This window comes from Pogona vitticeps, chromosome 1 (genome assembly GCF_051106095.1).
Source record: "Pogona vitticeps strain Pit_001003342236 chromosome 1, PviZW2.1, whole genome shotgun sequence".
NCBI lineage: Eukaryota > Metazoa > Chordata > Lepidosauria > Squamata > Agamidae > Pogona > Pogona vitticeps.
This window is the reverse complement of record NC_135783.1, coordinates 95391924-95416510: the sequence shown is the minus strand read 5'-3', so window position 1 is coordinate 95416510 and position 24587 is coordinate 95391924. Positions and strand designations below refer to the sequence as shown.

Below are 24587 nucleotides of genomic sequence, written 5' to 3'. Positions count from 1 at the left end.
ATCTCTTCCACACTGAAGACAAATACAATCTGTCCCCTGTCCAGCTCCCTGATTTTGCTGCTTCCGGCACTGCCTCTTTGCCTCGGCCTGCTGGACAAGGGTCTCTTCAAATATGGAGAGGCCGTGATGCACTACCTGCCTCTAGGCTGAACACTCAGATGTCAAGGTTTCCCATCTGTTGAGGTCCATTCCTAAGGCCTTCAGATCCCGCTTGCAGATATTCCTGTATCGCAGCTGTGGTCACCCTCTGGGGCAATTTCCCTCCACTAATTCTCCATACAGGAGATCTTTTGGAATCAGACCATCAGCCATTCTCACAACATGCCCAAGCAAATGTATATATCGCTGTTTCAGTAATGTATACATGCTGAAAATTCCAGCTCGATCTAGGACTACTCTGTTTGGAACTTTGTCCTACCAGGTGATACCAAAAATGCATCAGAGACAATGCATCTGGAACATGTTCAGCTTCCTCTCCTGCTGTGCACAAAGGGTCCAGGACTCACTGCAGTATAGAAGTGTGCTCAGGACACAGGCTCTATAGACCTGGATCTTGGTATATGCCATCAACTTCTTATTCAGCCATACTCTCTTTGTGAGTCTAGAGAACATGGTAGCTGCTTTCCCAATGCGTTTATCCAGCTCAACATCTAGGGAGAGAGTGTCAGAAATTATTGAGCCAAGGTACACAAAGTCATGAACAACCTCCACTTCTTGTGTGGAGATGGTAACAGAGGGACGTGACTCCACGGCCTGGCCCATGACTTGTGTTTTCTTCAGGTTGATTATCTTGGCAGGCCTTGCTAAAATGTGTCCCTGCACGGCATAGCCCATAGCTTCTCTGAATTACTCAAGCCCCTTCGCCATGACAAGGCAGTAATCCGTGAAGGGGTAATAATACATAGTGTTGATGTAATTAACTGGTGGCAGTGACACAACACATAGCTTGTGCCCTTGGTGAAACAACCAAGAGACAGGCAGGAATGTGACAACCTCAAACAAACTTCTGCATGCTCACACCCTGAGGTAATAGTAGTTTTTAAAAATACCCTGTGATCTAAGTCCCCGACCTTGCCTGGTAGTGAACACTGCTCAGAAAAATGGATTGTTAAACCCTTTCTGCCATTTCCCCAAAGGGTGAGAACATCAAGCATGCAAGCATTCACTCGGGGTGTGTGTGTCTGTAAATGCTTAGAATGAAATAATTACAAGGGTTTGTGGCAGTTTCATGATAGAAGAATTACTTATACGCCCATATAGATGGAGCACAAATGGAGTCTCCTACAGTAGTTCAAATTCACTCCACAATATATGTGACCCACCCCTTTTTGAAGCCCCTGTTTGTCCAACCCTGCTACCAATAAATTTGTCACCACATCAATTCATTTGTTTCAAAAAGGTCTCTTTTTAAAATGTGCATAGGGAGCCAAATTTTACAAGCTTAAAAACAAAGTGCACAACTCTTCTGCCTCTGAATATATTGCCCACCCCATTTTAAAGGAACCACCAGCATTCAAGGTGGACAAAGTATATTGCCTCTGATTCTCTTATATTCTCACCCAGAACTGCTCCTCCTTAGCTTCTGATTCATTCCACCTTGCCCTCTTGTGAAGGTGGGAACAAGGCTGAATCATCTTTGCCTTCACCTATGCCTTTTGGGGACCTTTAACTACCACTGAGGCACATCACCAGAATGTTTTTGCCTGGTCTTAACAGGTTTTTCTTAATGGCAATCAATACTAAGAAGAAATCTTAGGAGTCAAGAGTTGGAAAGAAGGTTGAGGACCCATCTCAACCAACCTCCAGCCCCTAAGAGAAAGAATAGGAAAATAATGACTACAGAAAATGACAATTGTTCAGATTTTCCTGCTAGGCCAAAGCTCATTAGGGCTCACAAACCCAATGCATGGGTTTGGATCCACACGAGGAAATAATTTACCCTAAACTGCTTGTTACACATGATAAGAAAGACTGTCCAGATGATTAAATAGAATTAACCATCTATTCTTTAACATTTACTGTGTGCTATCATTGATATCCAGGAATTCAGCAGCATTGAGCAATAGGGAAATAAGGGCTACTCTTCCTTCTCAATAAAGTGGTGCTTCGACTTATGAACTTAATCCGTTCCAGAAGATGGTAGTAACTCAAAATGGTCGTAAGTCGAAGCACCATTTCCCATAGGAATGCATTGGAATGTGATTAATCCGTTTGAGACGGGGGGAATTACCAGAACCAAAACAAACAAACAAACAAAAAAAAAACACTGCAAGCCCCATCGGAATGCATCAGGGCCGGGCGGGAAAAATAACAACAACAAAAAAGCAAGTCCCATCGGAATGCATCAGGGCCGGGAAAAAACTCACCAACAACAAACAAACAAACAAACAAAACCAATGCAAGTCCCATTGGAACGCGTCAGGGCGGGGGGGGGAATAACAACAACAACAACAAAGCAAGTCCCATTGGAATGCATCAGGGCTGGAAAAAACTCCCCAAAAACAAACAAACAAAAACAATGCAAGCCCCATCGTAACGCGTCAGGGCCGGGGGGGGATAACAACAACAACAACAAAAAGCAAGTCCCATCGGAATGCATCAGGGCCGGAAAAAACTCCCCAAAAACAAACAAATAAACAAACAAAAACTATGCAAGCCCCATCGGAACGCGTCAGGGCCGGGGGGGGGGAAATCACCAAAAACCAAGAAAACAAAGCCCCATCAGAACGTGCTGGGGCTGAAGAAAAAAACACACACGTAAAATAAACAGAGCAAGCCCCATTGGAACACGCTGGGGCTGAAACACACACACACACACACACAAAACAAACAGAGCAAGCCCCATTGGAATGCACTGGGGCTAAAAAAGTCACCAAAAATAACACAGCAAGCCCTATCGGAACACACTGGGCTGGAAAAAAAAAACCACCAAAACACACAAAAAAATCACAGTACTGTACAGAAACATAACTCCCCCCAGTCCAAACCCACCCTGGAAAACCCTGTATGTACTCACTCAGAAGCAGAAAGCAGCACCAGGCAGTCCGAAGCCTCTCTGCAAACGCACACACTCTAACCATTGGGGCAAAAGAGCTACAAAGCAGCAGCCTGTTCGCCGACCAATGGTTAGTAATTTAAATTCCCCACCTTTTTCCCAACCTTCTTTTCAGTCATAACTCAAAGCTCCAGTCACAAGTAGAAGCAAAATTTTGCAGCTGGAGCTGGTCGTAACTCGAAATGGTTGTAAGTCGGGATGTTCATAAGTCGAGGCACCACTGTATAATGTATGCTTGCCTGAGGAGAGAGCGGGCAGTCCTTCCACAAGCTTAAACTCTTGATTGCCATGTCAGCAACTATAAACTCTCTACCAATTGATGCACTTGTACATTTTGACCCAACTAGTGAAGCTAGGCAGAATCTGCCACAGTTTATTACATTCTTCAAAGTGGAGGGAGGGAGGCTAGTTTTCTGCACAATCAGGCTGCTGCACCATTTGAAAGCTATGGAGTCTTTGTAGACCTTCAGATCTCAGAGATAAATGCCAACATGCTAATGAAGAAGGCACAGAAGAGGCTGTATTTCCTGAGAATGCACAGCAAGTTAAATTTATCTCAGGATTTACTTCTGGCATACTGTCATAGCACCATTGAGAGTGTCCTAACCTATGGCATTCTGGCATGGTTTGGGAGTAGCTCTGTAGCGGACAAAAAAGCTCTACAGAGAACCATTAAAATTGTCCAGAATATCATCGGGCTCCAGCTACCAACCCTGGATGATATCTTCACATCCCGCTGTCTGAGGAAGTCGCACAGCATCCTGAGAGACTCTTTCCATCCTGCTTATAACTTTTTTGAACTGTTATCATCTGGCAGAAGATACAGAACAATTAAGACTCGGACCACACATTTTCTGAATAGTTTTTATTCCAAAGCTATAATTGCAATTAATAATGAACTTAAAGACACCAGTAGTGAATAATTAATTGGACTGTGCTACTTGGTCTGCGGTGTAGATGTTTGTATTTTTAGTGGGGGACTTTTGTGGGTGGGGAGTGTTGGGGGAATTTTATGTGTGTGCATGTGTCTGGTCTCTGGGTGTCTGTGAATTTCGTTGTATGGGTATACTGTGTATATACTTACAATGACAATAAATTATTATTATTAATACATGTTGTTACAGTATGTGCTGCCAAGGCACCTCTGCTTTATAGTGACTCTAAGAATGAGAGATCTCTGAAATATCCTGTCCTCAATTGCCCTGCTCAGTTCTGGTAAACTCAAGGCTGCGGCTTCCTTCAGGGCAGTGGTGCCCAACCTTTTTGGGACCATGGACCAGCTGAGTCTCTGAGGAAGGTGGGGCACCCCCCTGCACTCACACATGCTTGCTCTCAGGCGCATGCACCCTCTCTTGGGTGCATGAGCCGCCCACCCCTTCGCATGGGCACCCAGGCGCATGCGTGAAGGGGTGGGAGAGCACACTCACACTAGCACTGGCACGCATGTGTGTGCGCAAAGCAGCTGTGGGGAGGGGAGTGCATGCAGGGGGCGGGAGGTCTGTTTCCACGGCCCGGTCCGGCTCAGGCCACGGACTGGCACCAGGCCACAGACCGGGGGCTGACAACCTCTGCTTTAGGGAGTCGATCCATATCATTTTTGGCGTCTTTTCATGCTGCCTTCAACCTTTCCCAGCATTACTGTCTTTTACAGAGAATAAAGCGTGCTGCTTTTATACCACCCCACAGTGCTTAAATGCACTCTCCGGGCGGTTTGGAAGTTAATAATGCAGGCTACACACTGCCCCCCCCCAGCAAGCTGGGTACTCATTTTACTAACCTTGGAAGGATGGAAGGCTGAGTCAACCTTGAGCCAGCTACCTGGGCTTGAACCCCGGGTCATGAGCATAGCTTTGGCTGCAGTATCGCAGTTTAACCATTGCACCACGAGACTCCTCGTGATATGCCCAAAGTAGGCCAGCCTCAGTTTAATCATTTTTGCCTCCAGAGATAGTTCAGTCTCGATTTGATCTAGGACCCACTTGTTCATCTTTCTGGCAGTCTAAGGTATCCAGAAAGTTCTCCTCCAACATCATATTCCAAATAAACCATTTTTGTGTCAACATTCCTTATTGTCTAACTTTCATATACGTACATAGTGATCAGGAATACAAGAGTGTGGATGACCTTGGCTTTGGTCTCCAGTGATACATAATCTGACTTGATTGTTTCTAATTCTTTCATTATTACCTTTCCAAGTCTCCATTTTCTTCTGACTTCTTGGCTGCAGCTTCCATGTCATCATTGTATCAAGATATGCAAGATCTTTAACAATTTGTTTCTTCATTCTCAATAAAGTTATGTCATTTTTTGTAACCAGGATTTTTATCTTATTATTTAATTGTAGTCGTGCTTTAGCATTTTCTCCTTTCACTTTCACTATACTGTAAGTTGTTTCAAGTCATTGCTGCTTTCTGCCAGGAAGATGGTGTCATTTGCATATCTTAATACATCAAATACATGACTGGTATATTTATAACCCATAACCAGGTGAGAATACATATAAGTGAATAATTTGTGAAAACAGGAAGCTGTTCATTACTTCAGTTAGTAGGTCCTAGCCAAGGCAATAGCGGAAAGCTAGACTGATGAGGCTGTCATAGAAATCAGAAGATATATTTCTGGGACAAAAGTCAGAATTTGACAAGGGAGGCAATTCTTCTACATTCATAAAATATTGCAGAAAGCTGGGATGCAACATTAGGCACCAAAGTGGTTTGGAGTAGCACAAAAGAGAGATTAGTATCTGCATGTAACAGTATTCTTCAATCATCTCCTGCTTTCACACATGCATGCATTAATATACTGTATGTTATTATTATATGCAGTATGTTAAGAAGCCTTGAACTCTATTGAGGCCCAGTTTCTAAGCAGTACATAAACACATAGAAAATGCACATGATGCAGGATGCAAACAGCAAAATGGAACAAAGTACAAGCCATTAATAAAGAAATTCTTTCTTAACAGAATGCATTTCAGCTAAGCAAACATCCGCTTTCCAACATTCATTGTTATTCCTAGAGGTAAAATAATATCTCTAAACAAAATGTTAATGAGATAACTGAAGCCTACTGTTGCATGCAGACACTAGCATAATCTCTCAATAGTGCTCCTCCAAACCACTTCTGTGTCTAATGTTGCATCCCAATGTATACTTATTTGGGAATTAGGTCTTACTGAACTCTGTGAGATTTAATTATGAGTAAATATGCACATGATTTTATTGTCATTTTGTAATGCACATTTTTATACAAATAAGTCAAAGATCCACAAAAGGTGTGGAATACACAGTCTGAACAGTTTTTCCCAGTCTAGTGCTCTCTAGACATTATAGACTACGATTTCTACCAGAGCCAGCCAACAGTGTCTTCCCTGTGGAATAAGGGAGTTGTAGTCAAACACATTTGGAAGGCACTGGATTAGAAAATACACCAGTTATTCCTTGGTACAATCTGCCCACCAAGCCTTAGATATCAAATTAGATATCAGATAGGTTTTTTGTAAGACAACTTCAGTTAATGAAAATCATAATTTGAGAAGCTTACATTAAATCTTCATATAGTGAAGTCTGGTCCTCCTCCTCTTCTCCTCAGGAGATAACCAAACACAGGGTTCATTACAAGTGTGATTGCTCAGGCTTGGAGCTCTGAGGAACCCCACTGCTGGAGAACACACAGTGCTATCTGATTTTAAATGGAAGGTAAGCATGTCGTGTAGTTTGGCCCTCAGTTCAATAGATATGGATAGAGCGTTGAATTAGGACTGGGGAGTCCCATATTCAGATCCTGGCCATGAAGCTCACTGGGGTGACTTAAATAAGTCATAGCCTGGTTTGCAAATCACAATGTCAATTTATTATGTATTGATTTACTAGTTACATTTATATACCACTCATCCATTAGTGGGCCACTACTCTGGGAGGTTCACCACAAGAAAATAACCTATCCCACTCCACACTAATTGAAAATACCAAATAAATCTCATGAGATCTACCATGGCAACAACTAAAATAATAATAATATGTACAACCAGAAAGCAATCCATTAAACTTGCATTGGCATTGACCCACAGGGGGAGGATGCTATTGAAGGCCAAAGCGGACGGATTTAACAAGCTTTCTAAAGGTCAGTAGGGAGAGAGGCTGGTGTCCATCTAGAGGCAAAGCATTCCTGAGTCTTGTAGTCACAACCAAGAAGGCCCAATTCCTAGCTGTCGTTTTTTGAGCCACCCTCAGGGTAACCACCCACAAGGAAGCCTAAGAAGAATGGGCGGCACAGGTGTAAGACCTTAAGGAGACACATTCTGACAGGTAAGAAGTTTCAGAGAAAGATGAACTGTTTGAAACTCTCAAAAGTGCTTCAATAGAACATAAAACATTACAGAGACTACATTCATTAGGTATTCATAATACAGTGGCCACCAAAGCTCCCCAGACGTTGTGGTAATAATGGATTTTGTGACTGTTGTGAACAGAAGAAGAGTAACTCTTAGTTCTTTCCATTATTATTTTTATCTGAAATAATGTTTATTTATTTTGTGGTTTGTTTAAACTTATACCCCACCCATTTAGTAGACAAGCCACTACACTGGGTGGCTTCCAGTAAATAACAAACGCCTGTTTGCCAAACCAAGGGCCAGCATAAACTCAGTACAAAATTAATATTGCAAAGGGGTGAGGTTTGTAAAAGCCTGGGTAAAAAGCCAGGTTTTCAGTTGCTTACAGAAGCAATGTCTATTATTTTTTTTAAAAAAACAAACCCTAAAAGGATCACATACCCCATCCATTATGCCACTTGCTATGTCACTGTGGAACAGAAAACTGCTGAGAAATAAACAATACTGTACCCTGAGATTTCCAAAATTATCATCAAGATGAAAACCAACCTGAGCAGTGCTGATATATTTTAAGAGCCTGAGGGCTTCATTCCTCAGTGATGGTGTAGAACTTGCCCAGGGCTGCAAGTCTATGTGCCAACGTATGGTCTAGAATTCCAAGAAAAGAGAGAGGGGGAGGGGGGAAAGGATCAATAAAAGCAGGTATAAGCCTAATTCACTAAAAGACACTCCTAAAGACAGATTCTTTGAATTTCATTATTTTATGAAACTGGTGGTAAAGCAGCAATAAAAGACAGAAGAAGCCAGTGGGAGGTGGCATTCACTTTTGCATTAATTTTTTAAAAATAATTATATAAAGAGATATGACGAGTCTAGATGAATCAGTTTGTAAAAGCAGAAGAATAAAAGAAACACTCTTTTTTAAAAGCTTCTATTTGCCAATATTATTTGTTTTGAGTACTACCTAATTTTGACCCCAAGGCTAACATGCAACTGAAAAAAAAGATTCTTCAAAGGTTTAACAATGTCAAAACACGTTTCATAAGGACAACAGTTCTGAAGTACTCTAATGGTTTAATTAATTTTATTTGTATGATCAACAGATCAGATGTACTCTAAAGCTTATGTGCTTCTATAGTATTTGGGGTTGATGTCTCCTAGAAGAAGAGCCAGCCTGTGTAGCCTTTGACAAGCTGCACAGTCTCATGGTGCCCCTAGAAGAAGGGAATGGTAAACCACTTCTGAGGACCCCAAATCCCGGAAAAGGTTGCCATAATCTGGATCAACTTGACAGCTTGTGGTTGTTAATAAAAGTATTGCCCACATGCACTTCAACAAAATATGGTCATCTCTTCCCCGAGATACCTTTGGGGCTAGATTTCTGAGGGAAGAATAAAGAAGATAAAACTCAAGAGTGTTCCACATCTGTCCTTGCCAGCCACCCGCAATGGTGGAGACTAATAAAAAAACTTGCAAATTTGAGCTTGGCAGAGAATCATTAATTAGCAAGGTACAAAGTTGCCTTAGGCTGAGTCCACTGAGCCTTATACTGTCAACACTGATTGGAAGCCTTTCTTGAAGGTTTCAGTCGGTGGTCTCCTGTCCAATTATTAATCAGATCTGTCCCTGCATAGCTTCCAAAATATGACAAGCTTCAAAATGTGGCAGGAATGACAGTTTTCCAGGATGTCAGAGGTGGACTTGGCACCTTCTGTATTCAAAGCATGCCATCTACCCCAACGCAGCATCTGTATATTTTCTACAAAACTAAACCGGCCTGTATGTGTCTTCAGGAGGGCTGCAGTGATACAGACATGCTATTTATCCGAAGCAAATCTTTGCTGACAGTATGAAGGAAGTGGGAAGCCAAGGGCATGTGTGGCACAACAGAGCACCTTACGTTGAACAGAACTCCCTGAAGTGTGCTTCTGAAAATCTTACCTTCCATCCGCAAGATGGTATTTGGCACCTGTAGAGAAAGATGTGTTCCCCTTGCCCACCTAGCCCAAGATTGTTTCGTGGTGTACTGAGCCATCCAGTGTTGTCGCCCACAGCATTGTATGATCTCATTTTTATCTCTAGAGAAAGGTAGTTTCAGTTGATGCTTTTTGTAATCTTTGTGAAGCCTGTCAGCTCAAACCTGTGAGATCTTGTCAGCTTAACAAATAACATTTAACACATAAAGTAGGACAGGAAAGAATCTGAGAAAGTGTGCTTGAATAACCAAGGGAATTGCAGACACATCCCCAAACTGCCCTGGCCCTTCTTTCCCTTGGTGCAATCTTTGTCATCATGTTAGAGTCTTCCAACAGCGAGAAGAGGTGTAAATGGCCAGTTCCCCCCCCCCCCACAGTATTCTCTTCAATAAAGAGCCAAAGTATCTGGTTGCAGCAGAGGAAGAGACGAGGATCAAACTTTGCACTATGGACAATTTTTCATTAGAACTGAAATTGCATTCATGTTGCATACATGATTTGACCACATTTTTAGTCAGAAAAATTAGACTTGCAAAGGAAAAACATGCCTGTGGCCTAAAAACTTATCACAAAACCAAGCAAAATAATTAAACAAAATACAGGAGGTAAGAAAAGCTCCTGCTGTTGCAACTCACATACAATCAGCCCTTAAATAATTCTTTCTTCTAGTGACAGGTTATCTGTACCGTACATTTTCAACCCACTGTTGATCCTGATCCATTGTCTCAGCTGAGATATCAACAGGCTATTTCTTTCTCTTAGCTCTGTTCTTCCAAGTTGGTCAGGATAAGAATGAGAAAAGAAACCATGCCCGAACAGGGTATTCCACTGTACTGTGTGCACCAGCCCCGCTCCAATGTCCCTCATCCCTGCTTGGCGCACCCATGACCTTCCTGTATTGATGTCTGAAAAGAATGCTCATTCCGCCAAAATGCATGAGGCACCCTCCGTCTTTCAGATTTTTGGAATGGTGCCACAATGCTTACTGGGAGGAAGCGGCCACAATGCTTTCTATGAGTGGTACTCTTACTGCTCTTTAGGCTTTACAGAGGGTGCCTCTCAAAAAACTGGTGGCAGAAATGAAGGCCTTGAATGCCAGACTACCCTCATCTCTAGGGTTTCAAGCAGGAACCTTTCCTACCCTACCCGAATATCCCTCACGTCCCTTGGTGTCTCCCAATCAAGTACTAACCAAGTACTAACTAGACATAGCCTTGCTTCACTTCTGAAATCAGACAAGATTAGGATTCATCCATGGCACTGACTCCACTTCTTTGGGACTAACCATAGGATTTCTCCCTTGATTTCCCCTTTGGGATGTAGAAGGTGACTTCGTTTCTTTCATGGAAACATCTGTCTTTTACAGCAGTAAAAAGAGAAAAGTAACCAAACACAAAGTATTAAATTCTTAAACAACAAAGAGCCTGGATACTATCTCCTTGGGTCTTCCACTGAGAAACATGGCAGTGATATAAGTGAGCATTTTAGCAACATTTTCTGATTCATGCAAGGAAACAGAGAGGTGGCAGGGAGGGGGGGGATGATGTAATGAGGTGAAAAGGGGAAAGTTCAGAGACAAGAGGAGGCTGGGATTCAGACCAGATCCACATCCATGAATGGACATTGTGATTCATAATTTTGCAGCTTAAATAAACACAGGCTTGCCAGGAGCCAAAAAAAAAAAATCTGTGCGGAGCTTTTTGTTTGCTGACAGTAGAGTCCCTCTCCCATTCAAATTGTATGGTGATGATAAAAAGAACTTTTTAAAAATATTTTCAGGCACAGACAGAAAGCCAACTTTTTCCATCACTTAAATTGTTCTCTTGGACCCACTACAATTTTTTCCATTACGGTCAATGAATGAATGTGGATGCCCTTCAGAACAGAAGCTAAAGGACCAGCTCACAACATCTATCAGTGCTAGCTCATTTCTAAGCAATAGTGCTGAATTATATGGACCCATTGGGAGAGCAAAGCACTAAGTCTTTCAAAATCACTCAAAGCTTTCCTGCAGTCAGGGAGCATTTGAGGAAATTCAAAGGCTGGAAATGTGACAGATGTGAAGGCAGAGAGATGAGAACGAGAACTGACAATACTTTCCCAGGCAAAGAAGCAAGGACATATACGCAAACGTGGCCAGTTAATTCAGAAATTTATTAGCAGCGGTACAAGCACCACACAAAAGGAAGGGCACTACAACATATACCAACAGCTACCTTTATTTTACTTTGTTCAGAAATTACTTGCAAAGGGGAGATAGATCTGCAACAAATTGAATTTGTATTTTTTTTTAAGTGGAGGAATCGTTTTCATATTCTCCACCTTCCTGAGAAGAATTTTGTTCCATGGCAGAGACATTTTTCTTTCAAGGATGCAGACATAGGCTGTTTCATAGTATCTATGGAATCATATGTATATGGAGACTGAATAAGGACAGAGAGAAAGCAGATACAAAGTCAAACAGTGCGACACCAGTCCAACTGGGGGAAAAGTAACATAATTCTAGTTTCAGTACTGTAGTTCAAAACTGCCTTATCCTGAGCAAATTGCTTTCTGCCCTACCTACTACTTTACACAGCTCCAAGGACTTTTTGCCATTTTTAAGTAAAGGCAAGCACCAAGGTTCACAAAATAAACTACTGCTCACCATTCGTCAGCCTCTACAAACATATAAAAAGGAATTTTGTTTTGTGCATTACAGGAGCACTTAGATTAACAAAGCCCCTAGAAATCTGTGAAAAGAGAGTCACAGCTGTCCATTCCAAGATTTTAAAGCATTCAGAGGAAGTAACTGGGAGGATTAATGGATACTCTGGAAGCTACCGGTGTGTCAGAGGGAAAAGGCAGCATGATCCTATGGAGCCCTTAAGATGGAATACTTTCTCAAAAGATATATTATTAGTGGTGTTTTTAACTGGATCCTGGTTTAATTTTTTTAATGACATGGACTACAAGCCACTTTGGAACGGTCCGGCAACATCTGGAAGAGCACACACTCCACATCTCTGGAGGACAGTTAACCAGGATTGCCAGCAGCCTGAAAGAGTGGGGGAAATGGACAGAGAATGCAGCCCCCTCTGCACCCCAAGAAGGTTTGACACCCACTGGTTGGTCAAATGACAAGGGTGGAGCATACTGGATGCAAGGTATGCTGGGACTCACAATCTCACTGCCCATTAGCCTTTTAGAGGGCACTTCCCAAAAAAACTATGATTCCCAGGAAGCGCTGTGTCGGCTTCCAGCAGTTGAGCAATATAAACTCTCCATTGGAAACTGCTAGTTATTAGAGTGATTCTTGCTTACAGCTCCCAGGAAGCTTTTCCCCCCCACAATTAGAACCAGAAAGCAAAGGCCAGAAGTGTGGCAGCATCAAAGGCAAGTCACCTGAAAGCCCTCTTTTAGTGTGTGTGTGTGGGGGGGGGAGGTTTGAAATATAGGCATCTGGTCATTTGTGACTTTGGGCCCTGAATCCTGCCTGGGGAGTTCTTGGGGAGCATTCTGGGATTTGCAGTCCAAAAATACATAACACCCCACCCTCTACTTTCTCTTAAGAAGACCACATGCTCCTCAGGATAGTCCTTCTCACATGGAGTCCCTCCCTGCAGCCATGCATCCCATTAGTGAGGGCTGAATTCTTGCCTTCAGCCTGCATCATCCCTGTGGCCTGATTCAGCTGCTGAGCCGTCAGCTACTAGTTTTGACACCTCTGAAGGTCCAGGCCCTACAGGATTCGGCACTTCTTCCCCAATGTCAAGTCCCGAAGTTACCATTCATCCTACTGGAGGAGTCCTCTGTCAGGCCCATGACAGCTGGCTAGGTCTGAGAATCTATTTCATACATTGAATAATAGGAGAGTTGGCTTTTTAGGAGGCAGGGGGTGTTTTCTTTGCACTAATTAGACAGTAGTGTGTGTTGATATTCCTCTGGAGACCATTTTCTCTTTCAGCAAATGTGTCCTTTAAACAGTCCATAATTAATATGGTCTCAAGTGTCCTCCTGAAATGACAATGCTGTAGTAGTAGTAGTAGTAGTAGTAGTAGTAGTAGTAATAATAATAATAATAATAATAATAATAATAATAATAATAATAATAATAATAGGGCATTTAAAGGCCATGTTTACAAGTAGCTGTTATATCAGTGTAAGGACAGGCTATGGGGGCTGCTGGTGGATTCTTCTCTCTCTTCTAGTTGAGAGGCAGGGTGTTGCTTTATCCTAAGGTCACAGAACACTGGAGCTCCCCTTTAGCACACACATATTGCACACAAATAGTGACTGATGTAAAGTGACACCTGTGTAGGTTCATGGGGAATTACGCCCAGGTATGTGCCAGATTCCACACTGGACTGTGCAACTGAGCCTACAGAACTGCTTCCTGGGTAAGCCTTCCACCTGGGTGCAAATTTTGCAACAGCTCGTGCAACTTCAAGGCACAACTATGTCACAACATTTTTGTCACTGCCTAGCATTTGAGCCTTGACATGTGTGGTCATTGAGTGAAATACAAAATACTTACAAAGTGTTCGATATTCTGTTTCAGTTCAATTATGCCAGTGCACTAAACCATTTTCAACAGAATGCCACTGCTGCCCACCATCATCTTCTTGATGGTCTAGAGGAGGGCCCATAGGAGTATGTGTGTTCACATGTTTGTGTGTGTGTGTGTGTGTGTGTGCATATGCATGAGCATACCAGTAGGTAGAGGGCGCTGTCACAGCTACCACATGTGGGCACATGTGTGACTATGTATATGGGAAAGTCAAAGATATGGTTCTAATACACTTACAGTTCCACTCAGAGCATATTCTCTGGACAGTAAGCCAGCAGGACAAAAGTTACCAATTTGCCTAAAGCAAGAACTTCTCAGTCTCTCTTGAACTGCAGCAGCTGGAAAAATTCAGTGAGTCAAACAAATCTCTTTCCCCTACCCCTTCCTCAGTGGGAGGTTCGAATAAAGACTGAAGGGGGTCAAATGGGATACGTAGATGAGCCAAAATTAACTATTCTGGTTCCTGGTGTTTTATTTCAGAAAAATGATTCTGAAGCAAAGTTTCTGGGCTCACTGGAGGAGAGGAAAATAATTATCTTAAACACCTTTGTAAATTCCACCAATCAAACAGACTGAAGAAAATGAAAATAAATGTGTTGCTTGGCTGTAACACCTACGAACAACTGACAATTGATTTTAAAAAAGTTTGAGAGACTGAAGTTTAAAAATACACTTTGCCTTTATTACATCACTCTTCCTCTCCTGACACAGGGAGAGTGGGGGCTGGCTGCATCCTCTCAGACCTAAAGGAAATCCAAGAAAAGCCCTCTACCTACAGTGGTACAATTGCCCCACATCTTGCTCATCAGCTGGAAGCAAAAGCTGCCCAAACATACACAGAGAAGGGAAAAAGAAAAACTGAGGGCCATGACCACTGAATGTGTACTTTGCTTTCGGCTTCAGGCAGGGACAGAATTTGAGTTGTTCCTGAAAATCATCCTGTGTGACAATCAGATATTCACAATACATAAGTAATTTCCTCTTCTAACAATGAGTTAATGTGGTGTGGTGGATAGAGCGATGTACTAGACTCAGGAGTCCAGGGTACAAATCCCCGTCGGCCATGGAAACTCACTGGGGGAATCGAATAAAACCACTCACTCCTTGAACGTCTCACTTACCAAGAAAGCCCCATTGGGGCTAATATAAACCAGGTCCAACTTGACAGCACATTAACAACAAAAAATAACAGGTTATGTTCATATAAACTATGGCCCTTCGTTTGAGCACTTTTTCTTGGATAGAAAAAGTCAAACCCAAACTATACTAACCTCACCACCAAGGACGGTTTTCAACCATACCCTCTGCCGCTTGGTCCCTGGATCCTTGTCTGCTTGCCTCAGCACCTCACCATACATAGGTTCTAGACCACTGGTTCTTAACCTTGGGTTACTCAGGAGTTTTGGACTGCAGCTCCCAGAAGCCTTCACCACCAGCTGTCCTGACTGGGGTTTCTGGGAGTTGCAGTTCAAAAGCATCCGAGTAACAAAGGTTAAGAACCACTGTTCTAGACCATACAATTTGCATAATCCTGCTTGCTCTGGATTATGACCACTAGCTTGCTTGAACCAGGTCATTAGCCTCCGAAACCAATGGACCCTGTCAAATCATATTGCATTTAGCTCTCCAATAATCTATGCACTCATCGGTTTCACCCCAAAGCAAACTGCCAAGAAATAAGTTCTTGCACACTGATAAAAGAGAGAAAAAACATTAACAACAGCAATCTCAGCCTTCCAGTAGTTCCTCATGGGGAATTTAAAAAGACTGCTCTGTTCTAACATTGATTCCATGTTAATGCTAATGAATAAATGGTGCCATATTTGTGCTTATCAAATATGTTTTCTTTGGTTTCTTTCTATGCATTAATTTCCAAGGTGACTTACTCAGACTATACTCTATGATCCTATGTTCCAAAATTGGAATAGTTCTGTGTCCCACCTCCCTGCATTCCGAGATGATTTATTTTTTTGGCCACTGCACTCAACTATGTTCCCAAACACTCTCATTTCCCCCATGCATGCCAAGATGTCTCTAGCCTTCAAGGCAGATGGACATAGATGAAAGGCAGACAGGACCTCTAGCCGGGTCATTTTATTAAAAAGCAAAGCAGAAATCCTGCTAATTAATTCTCCAACTGCTTTTTTGGCATTGCACCAAAATCAACATAGTCATCAGATGTTAAGAGAACATGAATGAAATTATGATTTTTAAACATGTGAGCCATGGAAACATGATTTACCGAGAATATTGCTATTTCTCTTTTCAGAATATCATGATCTCATTTATATTCATTAGAAACTCAGCATTTTGGTGTAAGTTTGCTAATTTTAGCCGTTTAATTCAACCCAGGGATCTAAAAAGACACAAGTGCTGGTGTTGTTGTGGCCACTATCCATTCCTGCATCAGAGACTGTGGAAATTTAGATATTCAGTGGGTAAATCTACTGAGTTAATTTATTACATTCTGACAAAAGGAAAGCTTAACTTAAATGCACAGTGACCACCAGTACACCAGCACCAGGCTCAATTATTAGACCTTGAGCACAAAAAAAATTTCATGGGTGCTTTGGGCCTGTGTAGTACAGAAGGCCAAGAGGAGGTTTCATTTTGTTTTCCACAGTCACCAGCTATTACCATTTCTAATGCCTTAATTTTAAAATCATGTTTAATTTTATCTTTGCAGCAAAAGCAACAAAGGATTTGAAGCACCTTAAAAACTAACAGGTTTAATTTGGTATCAGCTTTCCTGGACTGCGGCTCCTTGCATAAAACACAGGGCTCCTGGTTGTTGTTTTTTCTGCAACAGACAAATGTAGCTATAATGCCCAATTTATTTCTGCAGAAAGCATGATGCCTCCAACTTGTGTTATCATCACCATTACTTTTTAAAAGTTCATATCAGTTCCAAATCCTGCAGTGAAAAGAGAAGAAAAGAAAGAGACCCTGGTTATTTGGGGCCTCTTTTCATTTTTCTTAGTTAAAGGTAAAAGTGAAGGTTCCCCTTGTGGGACCTGGGAGGCAGTGGAAGATGGGAGGGCCTGGCATGCTCTGGTCCATGGGGTCACGAAGAGTCGGACACGACTTAATGCCGAAACAACAACAAAGGTTCCCCTTGACATTTAGTCCAGGCGTGTCCAACTCTAGGGGGTGGTGCCCATCCCCATTTCCAAGCCATAGAGCCAGCATTTGTCTGTAGACAGTTTCCATGGTCACGTGGCGAGCACGACAAGACACGGAACGCTGTTATCTTCCCACCATAATGGTACCTATTTATCTACTCGTATTTTACATGCCTTCGAACTGCTAGGTTGGGAGGAGCTGGGATAAGCGACGGGAGGTCACTCCACCGTGTGGATTCGAACTGCTGGTCTTTAGACCTTGCAGCCCAGAGGCATTTGCGGTTTAACCCATAGCTGCACCAAGCTGATGAAGTAAGGGAGAAAAATAAAATTCTTATAAATATCAATATACCGTATTTTTTGCTCCATAAGACGCACTTTTTCTCTTCAAAAAGGTGGGAGGGAAAGTACATGCGTCTTATGGAGTGAATGCAGTAACCCAGGGCTCAGCCACCACCACCCAAAAGCCTCCCACTGCCATGCTGGGAGGTCTCTGAACTGGCAGCAGAGACTGCTTGCTATTTAGACCTCACCATTCTGCACTGCTAGCTTTCCAGGACCTGCTTCCTGCAGCCCACCTGGAAAACCAGCAAGGCAAATAGGCCTATGGCAGCAAACAGTGAAAATAGCCAAGGACCAAAGGATAGTTCTAGAAACACCAGGGGAAACCATAAACACAGTCTCCCACTTAGGCAGTTGATTTTCCCATGTTTGGGGAAATCACAGGAGTCAGCTCATCTGAAGTGCAATAGATGAGCCTTACCCTGGGAAAACCACTTTTACAACAATGGTATCTCCCCTGCCAGGTCTGAGTTTGAATGGCTTCTAAGCCTCCTGGCCCTTTGTGTGCCCTACCCTCCAAAGGCATGGTGACCCCCGGCTGCACCTCCTGATTAGAACAGGGCTGCATAGCCCCAATCCCAAAAGAGGCCAGGAGAGCTCTTCAGTGTTTTGGGGTGCCCTGCAGGACCCCCATCAGGGGCTGGATGTTCCTCCCACAATCCTTCAGTGCACAGATATTAGCATATCTGCCTGCTTGCATCACCCAATTGGCTATTGGAGAAGCAAAGCAGGAAGGAGGAGTCTCTTTCCCTTCACCTTCTGCAGAGAAGTTAAACCATGTGACCAACCAGACATGTGGAGAACCAGAGAGAGAGAGAGAGAGAGAGGACAGAAACAAAAGCTTCTAAAATTGCCAGTAAGTTTAATATTTTTTTATTTATTTTATTTATTTTATTTATTTTATAGGCCTTGGTAGTAAGCTGCATCACTTCCCCACAAATTAAGCCTAAATAGAAGTAATTTTGCAGATATTTAAAACATTAAGGGACCTGGGGGGGAGGCTAATGTGTATTGTTAGCCAAATTTCATTCTGAAGCACAGAATGATTAAAAAGGCACTGAGCACATGCAGAATAAAGTTCAAAAGGGAAACTAAAAGGGACCTAACACTCCTTTCCTTAATATATTACCACTAGGGCTACAGGTTTTATTTGGTGTGTTAGCTTGCCACAGTTTTTATGGACTCATCAGGAGTAAGGCAATTTGAATTGCAGAGGGCAGATCTGAATCACAGATCTGAATATGTCCAAGTAAAGCTTTGAAATCTTGAAAATTGGTTTAAGAACCCAACATTTCATAAATAGCATTTCACACGTACACACACACAACTGGAAACAGAAATTTTAGTACTATTTTTGTGTTAATAAAAGCTGCATGGTGTCACTCCCCCTGTTTTTATTGGTTTTTCTTAATCATTGTTGTTCTACAATATTGCTGGTAGATTTTATCTTTTTATTGTGATTCCCAGCTACTGTATTTTATCCTATTGTAGTCTCTAAAACTGGACAACCATCTGTCAGATCTGCTCTGATTTGGATTCCTGCATTGAACCAGGGGTTGGAATTGATGGCCTTACAGTATAGGCCTCTTCCAACTCCATTATTCTATGATTCTGTGCTGCTTTGAGATTATATTTGTAAAAGCAAGCAGGCAGTAGATGTTGTGATGTATAAGGGGCACATTTTTCTTGCAGAGTATGGGAACTCATTCTACCAGTGCAAGGATGATAAAGCAGAAAAGGCTAGCATATAACATTCCTTTTAAACTAGAGGTAGTAAAATATGCTAAGGAGTATGGAAACAGTGAACAGTGCAGAGACATTTTGGGCCTCCTCATCTGAAAAAATGATTAAAGAGTGGAGGAAACAGGAGGATCAGCTGCAAAAAGCTGATAAAAGTAAGCACACTTTCTGTGGACATGCTGCATGCTGCAAAGTAAAGAACTGAATGATGGAGAGAGAAAACTTTATTGCTGTAAAGAAGGAAGGGAGGAAGGGAGGGAGTGGAAGTGAGGCATGCTTTGCTGTTTGCTTACACCTGTGCTGGTGGTGATTTCTTCATCATAGCTCTTATTGACTACCCAGCAACAATCTGTTTATTCATCTCTTTCAGTGCAATAACAATTCATTATAAGTGTTAAAACTTGAGATGGTAATTCCCACTCATTGTGTGTCATCTTGGTGTAGAAGTCTGCTTCATGATTCTCCACTTCTGGTACATGTATGACTTGTGAAATGACATGCTTGAGAATACACCAGTCCCAAAACTGTACTGTTAGTAGCAAGAAAGACATGGATTTTGTTCCTCATTGGTGGTTGATATAAAGCATTGTAGTGTTGTTGTCTGTGGCTATTGGAATAACTTTGCCAACTACAAATTGTTCAAAAGCTCTCACTGTGTTGTACACTGCAAGAAGTTTGAGGTAATTGATGTGACAACATCTATCTATTGCTACTGCCTTATGAATTTGCCAGAATATTTTTTCCCTGTTTTCCTCTCCTAAAAATGAGGTGCGTCTTACGGAGAGGTGCGTCTTATGGAGCGAAAAATACGGTAACTTTGTACAACTAGTTACTAAATATACATTTTCTTTCCCTACATCAATACATTATCCTCAGATAATTAAAGAGTGGCAGTAGTATAGAGACCAGTTGCCTCCAGCCTTTGTACATAAAAAGAATCCCACAGTACCCATCAGTTATCACACTAAACTGTGGTTTAGCACAATAAGGGGAACAAGCTGAGAATGAGACTCATATTATTCTCTCTCTCTCTCTCTCTCTCTCTCTCTCTCTCACACACACACACACACACACACACACACACACACACACACACACACACACACACACACACACACACACACACACACACACACACACACACACACACACACCAACAGTTTCATAGAGCACAAAGACAGGGAGGAGTCCAGAACCTTTTGCAGCCCCAGTTTCAAATTGTCATATTTCAAAGAAACTATGGCTCACATTAACTAGAGTTGATCCATTTAGATAATGCTACAAGCTGTTGCAGAAGCTTGTCCTGGAAGGAGAGGGGGAGGGGGCACAGATAAGCCTATGGTTCTGTGTAATTGATTCTTGTCACACTAAATGGTGGTTTAGCGTGACAATCAAAAACAGCCTATGTTTAAAGTGCTCCTAACCAAGCATAGCTTGAAGTACCACTGAAACTTATTTCCTCCTTCAAAATACAGTAAAGGCATTTGGGGGGTTGGAGCATAAATCTTTTGTAATATACATGACAGCTTTGTAGCGGTAAAGTCTGCCTCTGGGAGGTTTAGAGTATGTTGTCTGAATGTGTGTGGGAAGAAGGAATTGCTTCCTCTGAAGCAGCAGGTAATTGCCCCCAGTCAAAATCCCACCTAGTGGAGTGGAAAGCCTGTAGGAGGAAAGCCTGCAAAGAGCCAGAGGTTTTCTCCAACCTTTTAGTCTATTTTTAGACTTCAAAGATGTTTTCCTCCAAGTGCAATTTAAAAGCATTCCTTGATAGCATCGGCATTGTGTACGTGCACAATGCCTTTTTTTGTATTAGTTCTCTAAATAATGCACTCGATCTCTGGCAGTATTCGATTTCAGGCACTTGAATAGTCTGGCTGCAGATGGAATCCATCTTACTGCAGAACGAAGGGACTACGGCAGCATGCTATCACAACCTTGGCAGTTAACCGGCCCACAAAGGCCTTGGGCCCAAAACCAGCTCTGATGCAACAACATTCATTCAAGTCAACTCTCATTTCCAGATGCATTTATAAAATCACTTGCACGCAAAGGGGAGTGGGAAGGGGGAATACAGAGCAGGTTCCAACTGAGCGTTTCCAGAGTGAACATCAAAAATAAAGGGCACTCCAGGACTGAAACATGTTTAGCTTTCTAACACCACTGTTTCCATCTCTGTATGCTCCGGAAAACCTCCTTCATCTGACAAGGTTACTTCCTGATCTACATCTTGAGTGTTCATAAGAATTGACAGAATACACCAGGAAAGTAGGTGAGGACACACATTTGAATGTGAACGGAAATCAGTTGATGAAGGTGCTTTCTCATCTGCATTTGAATGCAGAAGGAAACACATATCAGACTGATATATGTTGTTGTTGTTTAGTCCTTAAGTCATGTCCGGCTCTTCGTGACCCCATGGACCAGAGCACGCCAGGCCCTCCTGTCTTCCACTGCCTCCTGGAGTTGGGTCATATTCATGTTGGTAGCTTTGATGACACTGTCCAGCCATCTCACCCTCTATCGTCCCCTTCTCCTCTTGCTTTCACACTTTCCCAACATCAGAGTCTTTTCCAAGGAGTCTTTTCTTCTCACAAGATGGCCAAAGTATTGGAGCCTCAGCTTCAGGATCTGTCCTTCCAGTGAGTACTCAGGTTTGATTTCCTTCAGAACGGATGGGTTTGTTCTTCTTGCAGTCCAGGGGACTCTCAAGAGTCGCCTCCAGCACGACAATTCAAAAGCATCAATTCTTCAGCCGTCAGCCCTCTTTATGGTCCAGCTCTCACTTCCATACATCACTACTGGAAAAACCATAGCTTTGACTATGCGGACCTTTGTCGGCAAGGTGATGTCTCTGCTTTTTAAGATGCTGTCAAGGTTTGTCATTGCTTTCCTCCCAAGAAACAGGCGTCTTTTAATTTTGTGGATGCTGTCGCTATCTGCAGTGATCATGGAGCCCAGGAAAGTAAAATCTGTCACTGCCTCCATATCTTCCTCTTCTATTTGCCAGGAGGTGATGGGACCAGTGGCCATGATCTTAGTTTTTTTGATGTTAAACTTCAGACCTTTTTTTGTGCTTTCCTCTTTCACGCTCATTAAGAGGTTCTTTAATTCCTCCTCACTTTCTGCCATCAGAGTGGTATCATCTGCATATCGGAGGTTGTTGATATTTCTTCCAGCAATCTTAATTCCCGTTTGGGATTGATCCAGTCCAGCCTTTCGCATGATGTATTCTGCATATAAGTTAAATAAGCAGGAGGACAATATACAGCCTTGTTGTACTCCTTTCCCAATTTTGAACCAATCAGACTGATATATAAGGGCTCCTAATTCAGCAAGAGATAGATAAATGGAAGCATACATCCCTCTGCTGATCTCCTCAGAATCAGGGCAAAAGTTTCTTGCTCCACTGTTATTGCACTTCCCCTATGAGACTAACTTCTTTAATAATTAAAAGCAATCAGTTCTGAAACACAATATTAAAAAGCATAATAATGACATGCACACAGATTATCTCAGCCAAATCCCCAGAAAGCTGTGCAGTACCATTTTTATTCAGACAGTAATGTATTGGGAGGGGATTAGTAGAAGAGAGGTACTTTTAAGGGCAGGCTCCTTTCCTATTATTTTAATATATTATACATTGTGGAATTTCATTATGAAATGCTTTAAACGTTTTTATCCACCCAGAGACTTGGGAAAAAGAGAAGATTAAAAACCCAAATATTAATAAATGGGAAGTGTTAAAAAAGACAGACCATGGGATACAACAATACCAGACAGAATGTATTCATTAATTATCAACATAATGTCATCAGCATACATGATGCTTTACACAATAATAAGAGAGGGTGGAAAATATGTTTCCATGCCAAAAATCATGTCACTTTTCAGATGCTGGGATCAACAGAAAAACATATGGATTGGCAAGGCCTGAAGACTGAAGCTGCCCGCAGACTATGGAACGCCACCTCAAGGTAGATTCGTCTGGTGCCGACATTTGTGATGTTTCGGCGCAAGGTCAAAACCTTCCTGTTCCAGAAAGTTTTTAATTGAAATAATATCAACTGTGTGTCCTGATTGCAATTTTTAGAGCATTGTATTTTCAATTGTATTTTCATTGTTTTTATCTTTTTATTGAATTCACATTGCTATAAGCCACCCAGAGACCTTTGGGCAGTGTGGGCGGCATATAAATTAAATAAATAAAATTAAGACAGATAGTGCCATAGAACCAGCATGATGCAGGAGATCATGTTGATCTGGGACCCAAGACCAATGCTGGTGTCACGTATCCCGTCAGCCATGGATATTACAGAATGACCTTGGAACTGACCTACCTTATCAGATTAGTCTACCCCGCAGAATTGCTAGAAGGATACAGTGGGTAGGAGGAGAGGGTAGGAGGCCCCTCTGTAAGGTAGACTCTGGGGTGAAACATTGAGATGGGAGAGGGACCTATGGAAGGGGCGGAGCTTACCTATAGATCTACAAAGGGAAGATGGGAAACATTCATAGGCTGGATGAAGCCCACAGACTAAATCTTCCCCTCCGTGTCCTTGAGGAAAGCTTCGTACAGTTCAGACTCCATTCTCTGGGGAATATGTTGGTCAGGGTGGGCTGTGTACTAGTGATTTGAAGCCAGCTATATATATATATATATATATCCACTTTTGTCTTTGTTTTATAGCTGGCTTTAAATCACTATATATATATATATATATATATATATATATATATACACACACACACACACACACACACACACACACACACACACACACACACACACACACACACACACACACACACACACACACACACACACACACACACACACACACACACACACACACACACACACACACACACACACACACACACACACACACACACCCTTTTCTCTCTCTTTCCATTTGGCATTCCTTTCCCCACTACTGATAGCCCCATCTTTCGCTCTCACTCTTTACCCAGAGAACGGGTGAATGAGAGACAGGGTGCTCTTGTCAGAGTCCAAACCTGATCACCCGCAGAGAATGTTTCTCAGAGCAGGTTGAGATCTACATGGGAATTAGGGTGAGGAACAAAAGTTGCACCTTCCTGATACAGTCCCTTCAAGATGGCTTAACTCTGGATTCAGCTGACTCCAAATAGATTATAATGTTGCAACACATTTTTTAAATCTTTGGCTTTAAAATACTTTCACAATTTATACAAAATGTGTACCCGCCCCCTGAAAACAGACCTCTAATGTTGCTCTGTATGTGATCTTTAATTTGTAATTCAGTCCTAAATTGCAGCAGTTTGCTTACCGGATCTTTCTTGCCCAATACAGTATGTATACACAACTCTTTTTTTCACAGTCTCCTTTCTGAGAGTATCACAGTCTGCAAGCAGAGGGAAGGGCAACGGTCCGGAGAGTCAAGAAACCAAAGCAAAGCAAAATGTCCTGCTTATATACCACTCCACAGTG

At 42.2% G+C, this 24587-nt stretch overlaps 1 protein-coding gene and 1 pseudogene across 5 annotated transcripts in view; both read right to left on the bottom strand.

Moving 5' to 3' along the window:
• METTL24 (methyltransferase like 24) overlaps positions 1 to 24587 on the bottom strand; it is a 161162-nt gene that overhangs the window by 107013 nt on the left and 29562 nt on the right. For 4 of the 5 annotated variants that reach the window (XR_002301233.3, XR_012086497.2, XM_078385103.1 and 1 more), the window contains exon 2: positions 7938 to 8036. The exons of the other annotated variant lie outside the window; for it this stretch is intronic. Coding sequence is in view for 2 of the 4 variants with exons in the window: in XM_078385103.1 (XP_078241229.1) it covers positions 7938 to 8036 (99 nt within the window). In the remaining 2 variants the exon portion in view is untranslated. The remainder of the gene's footprint in view (positions 1 to 7937; positions 8037 to 24587) is intronic. 5 annotated transcript variants of the gene reach the window in all.
• LOC144586180 (U1 spliceosomal RNA) lies at positions 17697 to 17849 on the bottom strand (annotated as a pseudogene).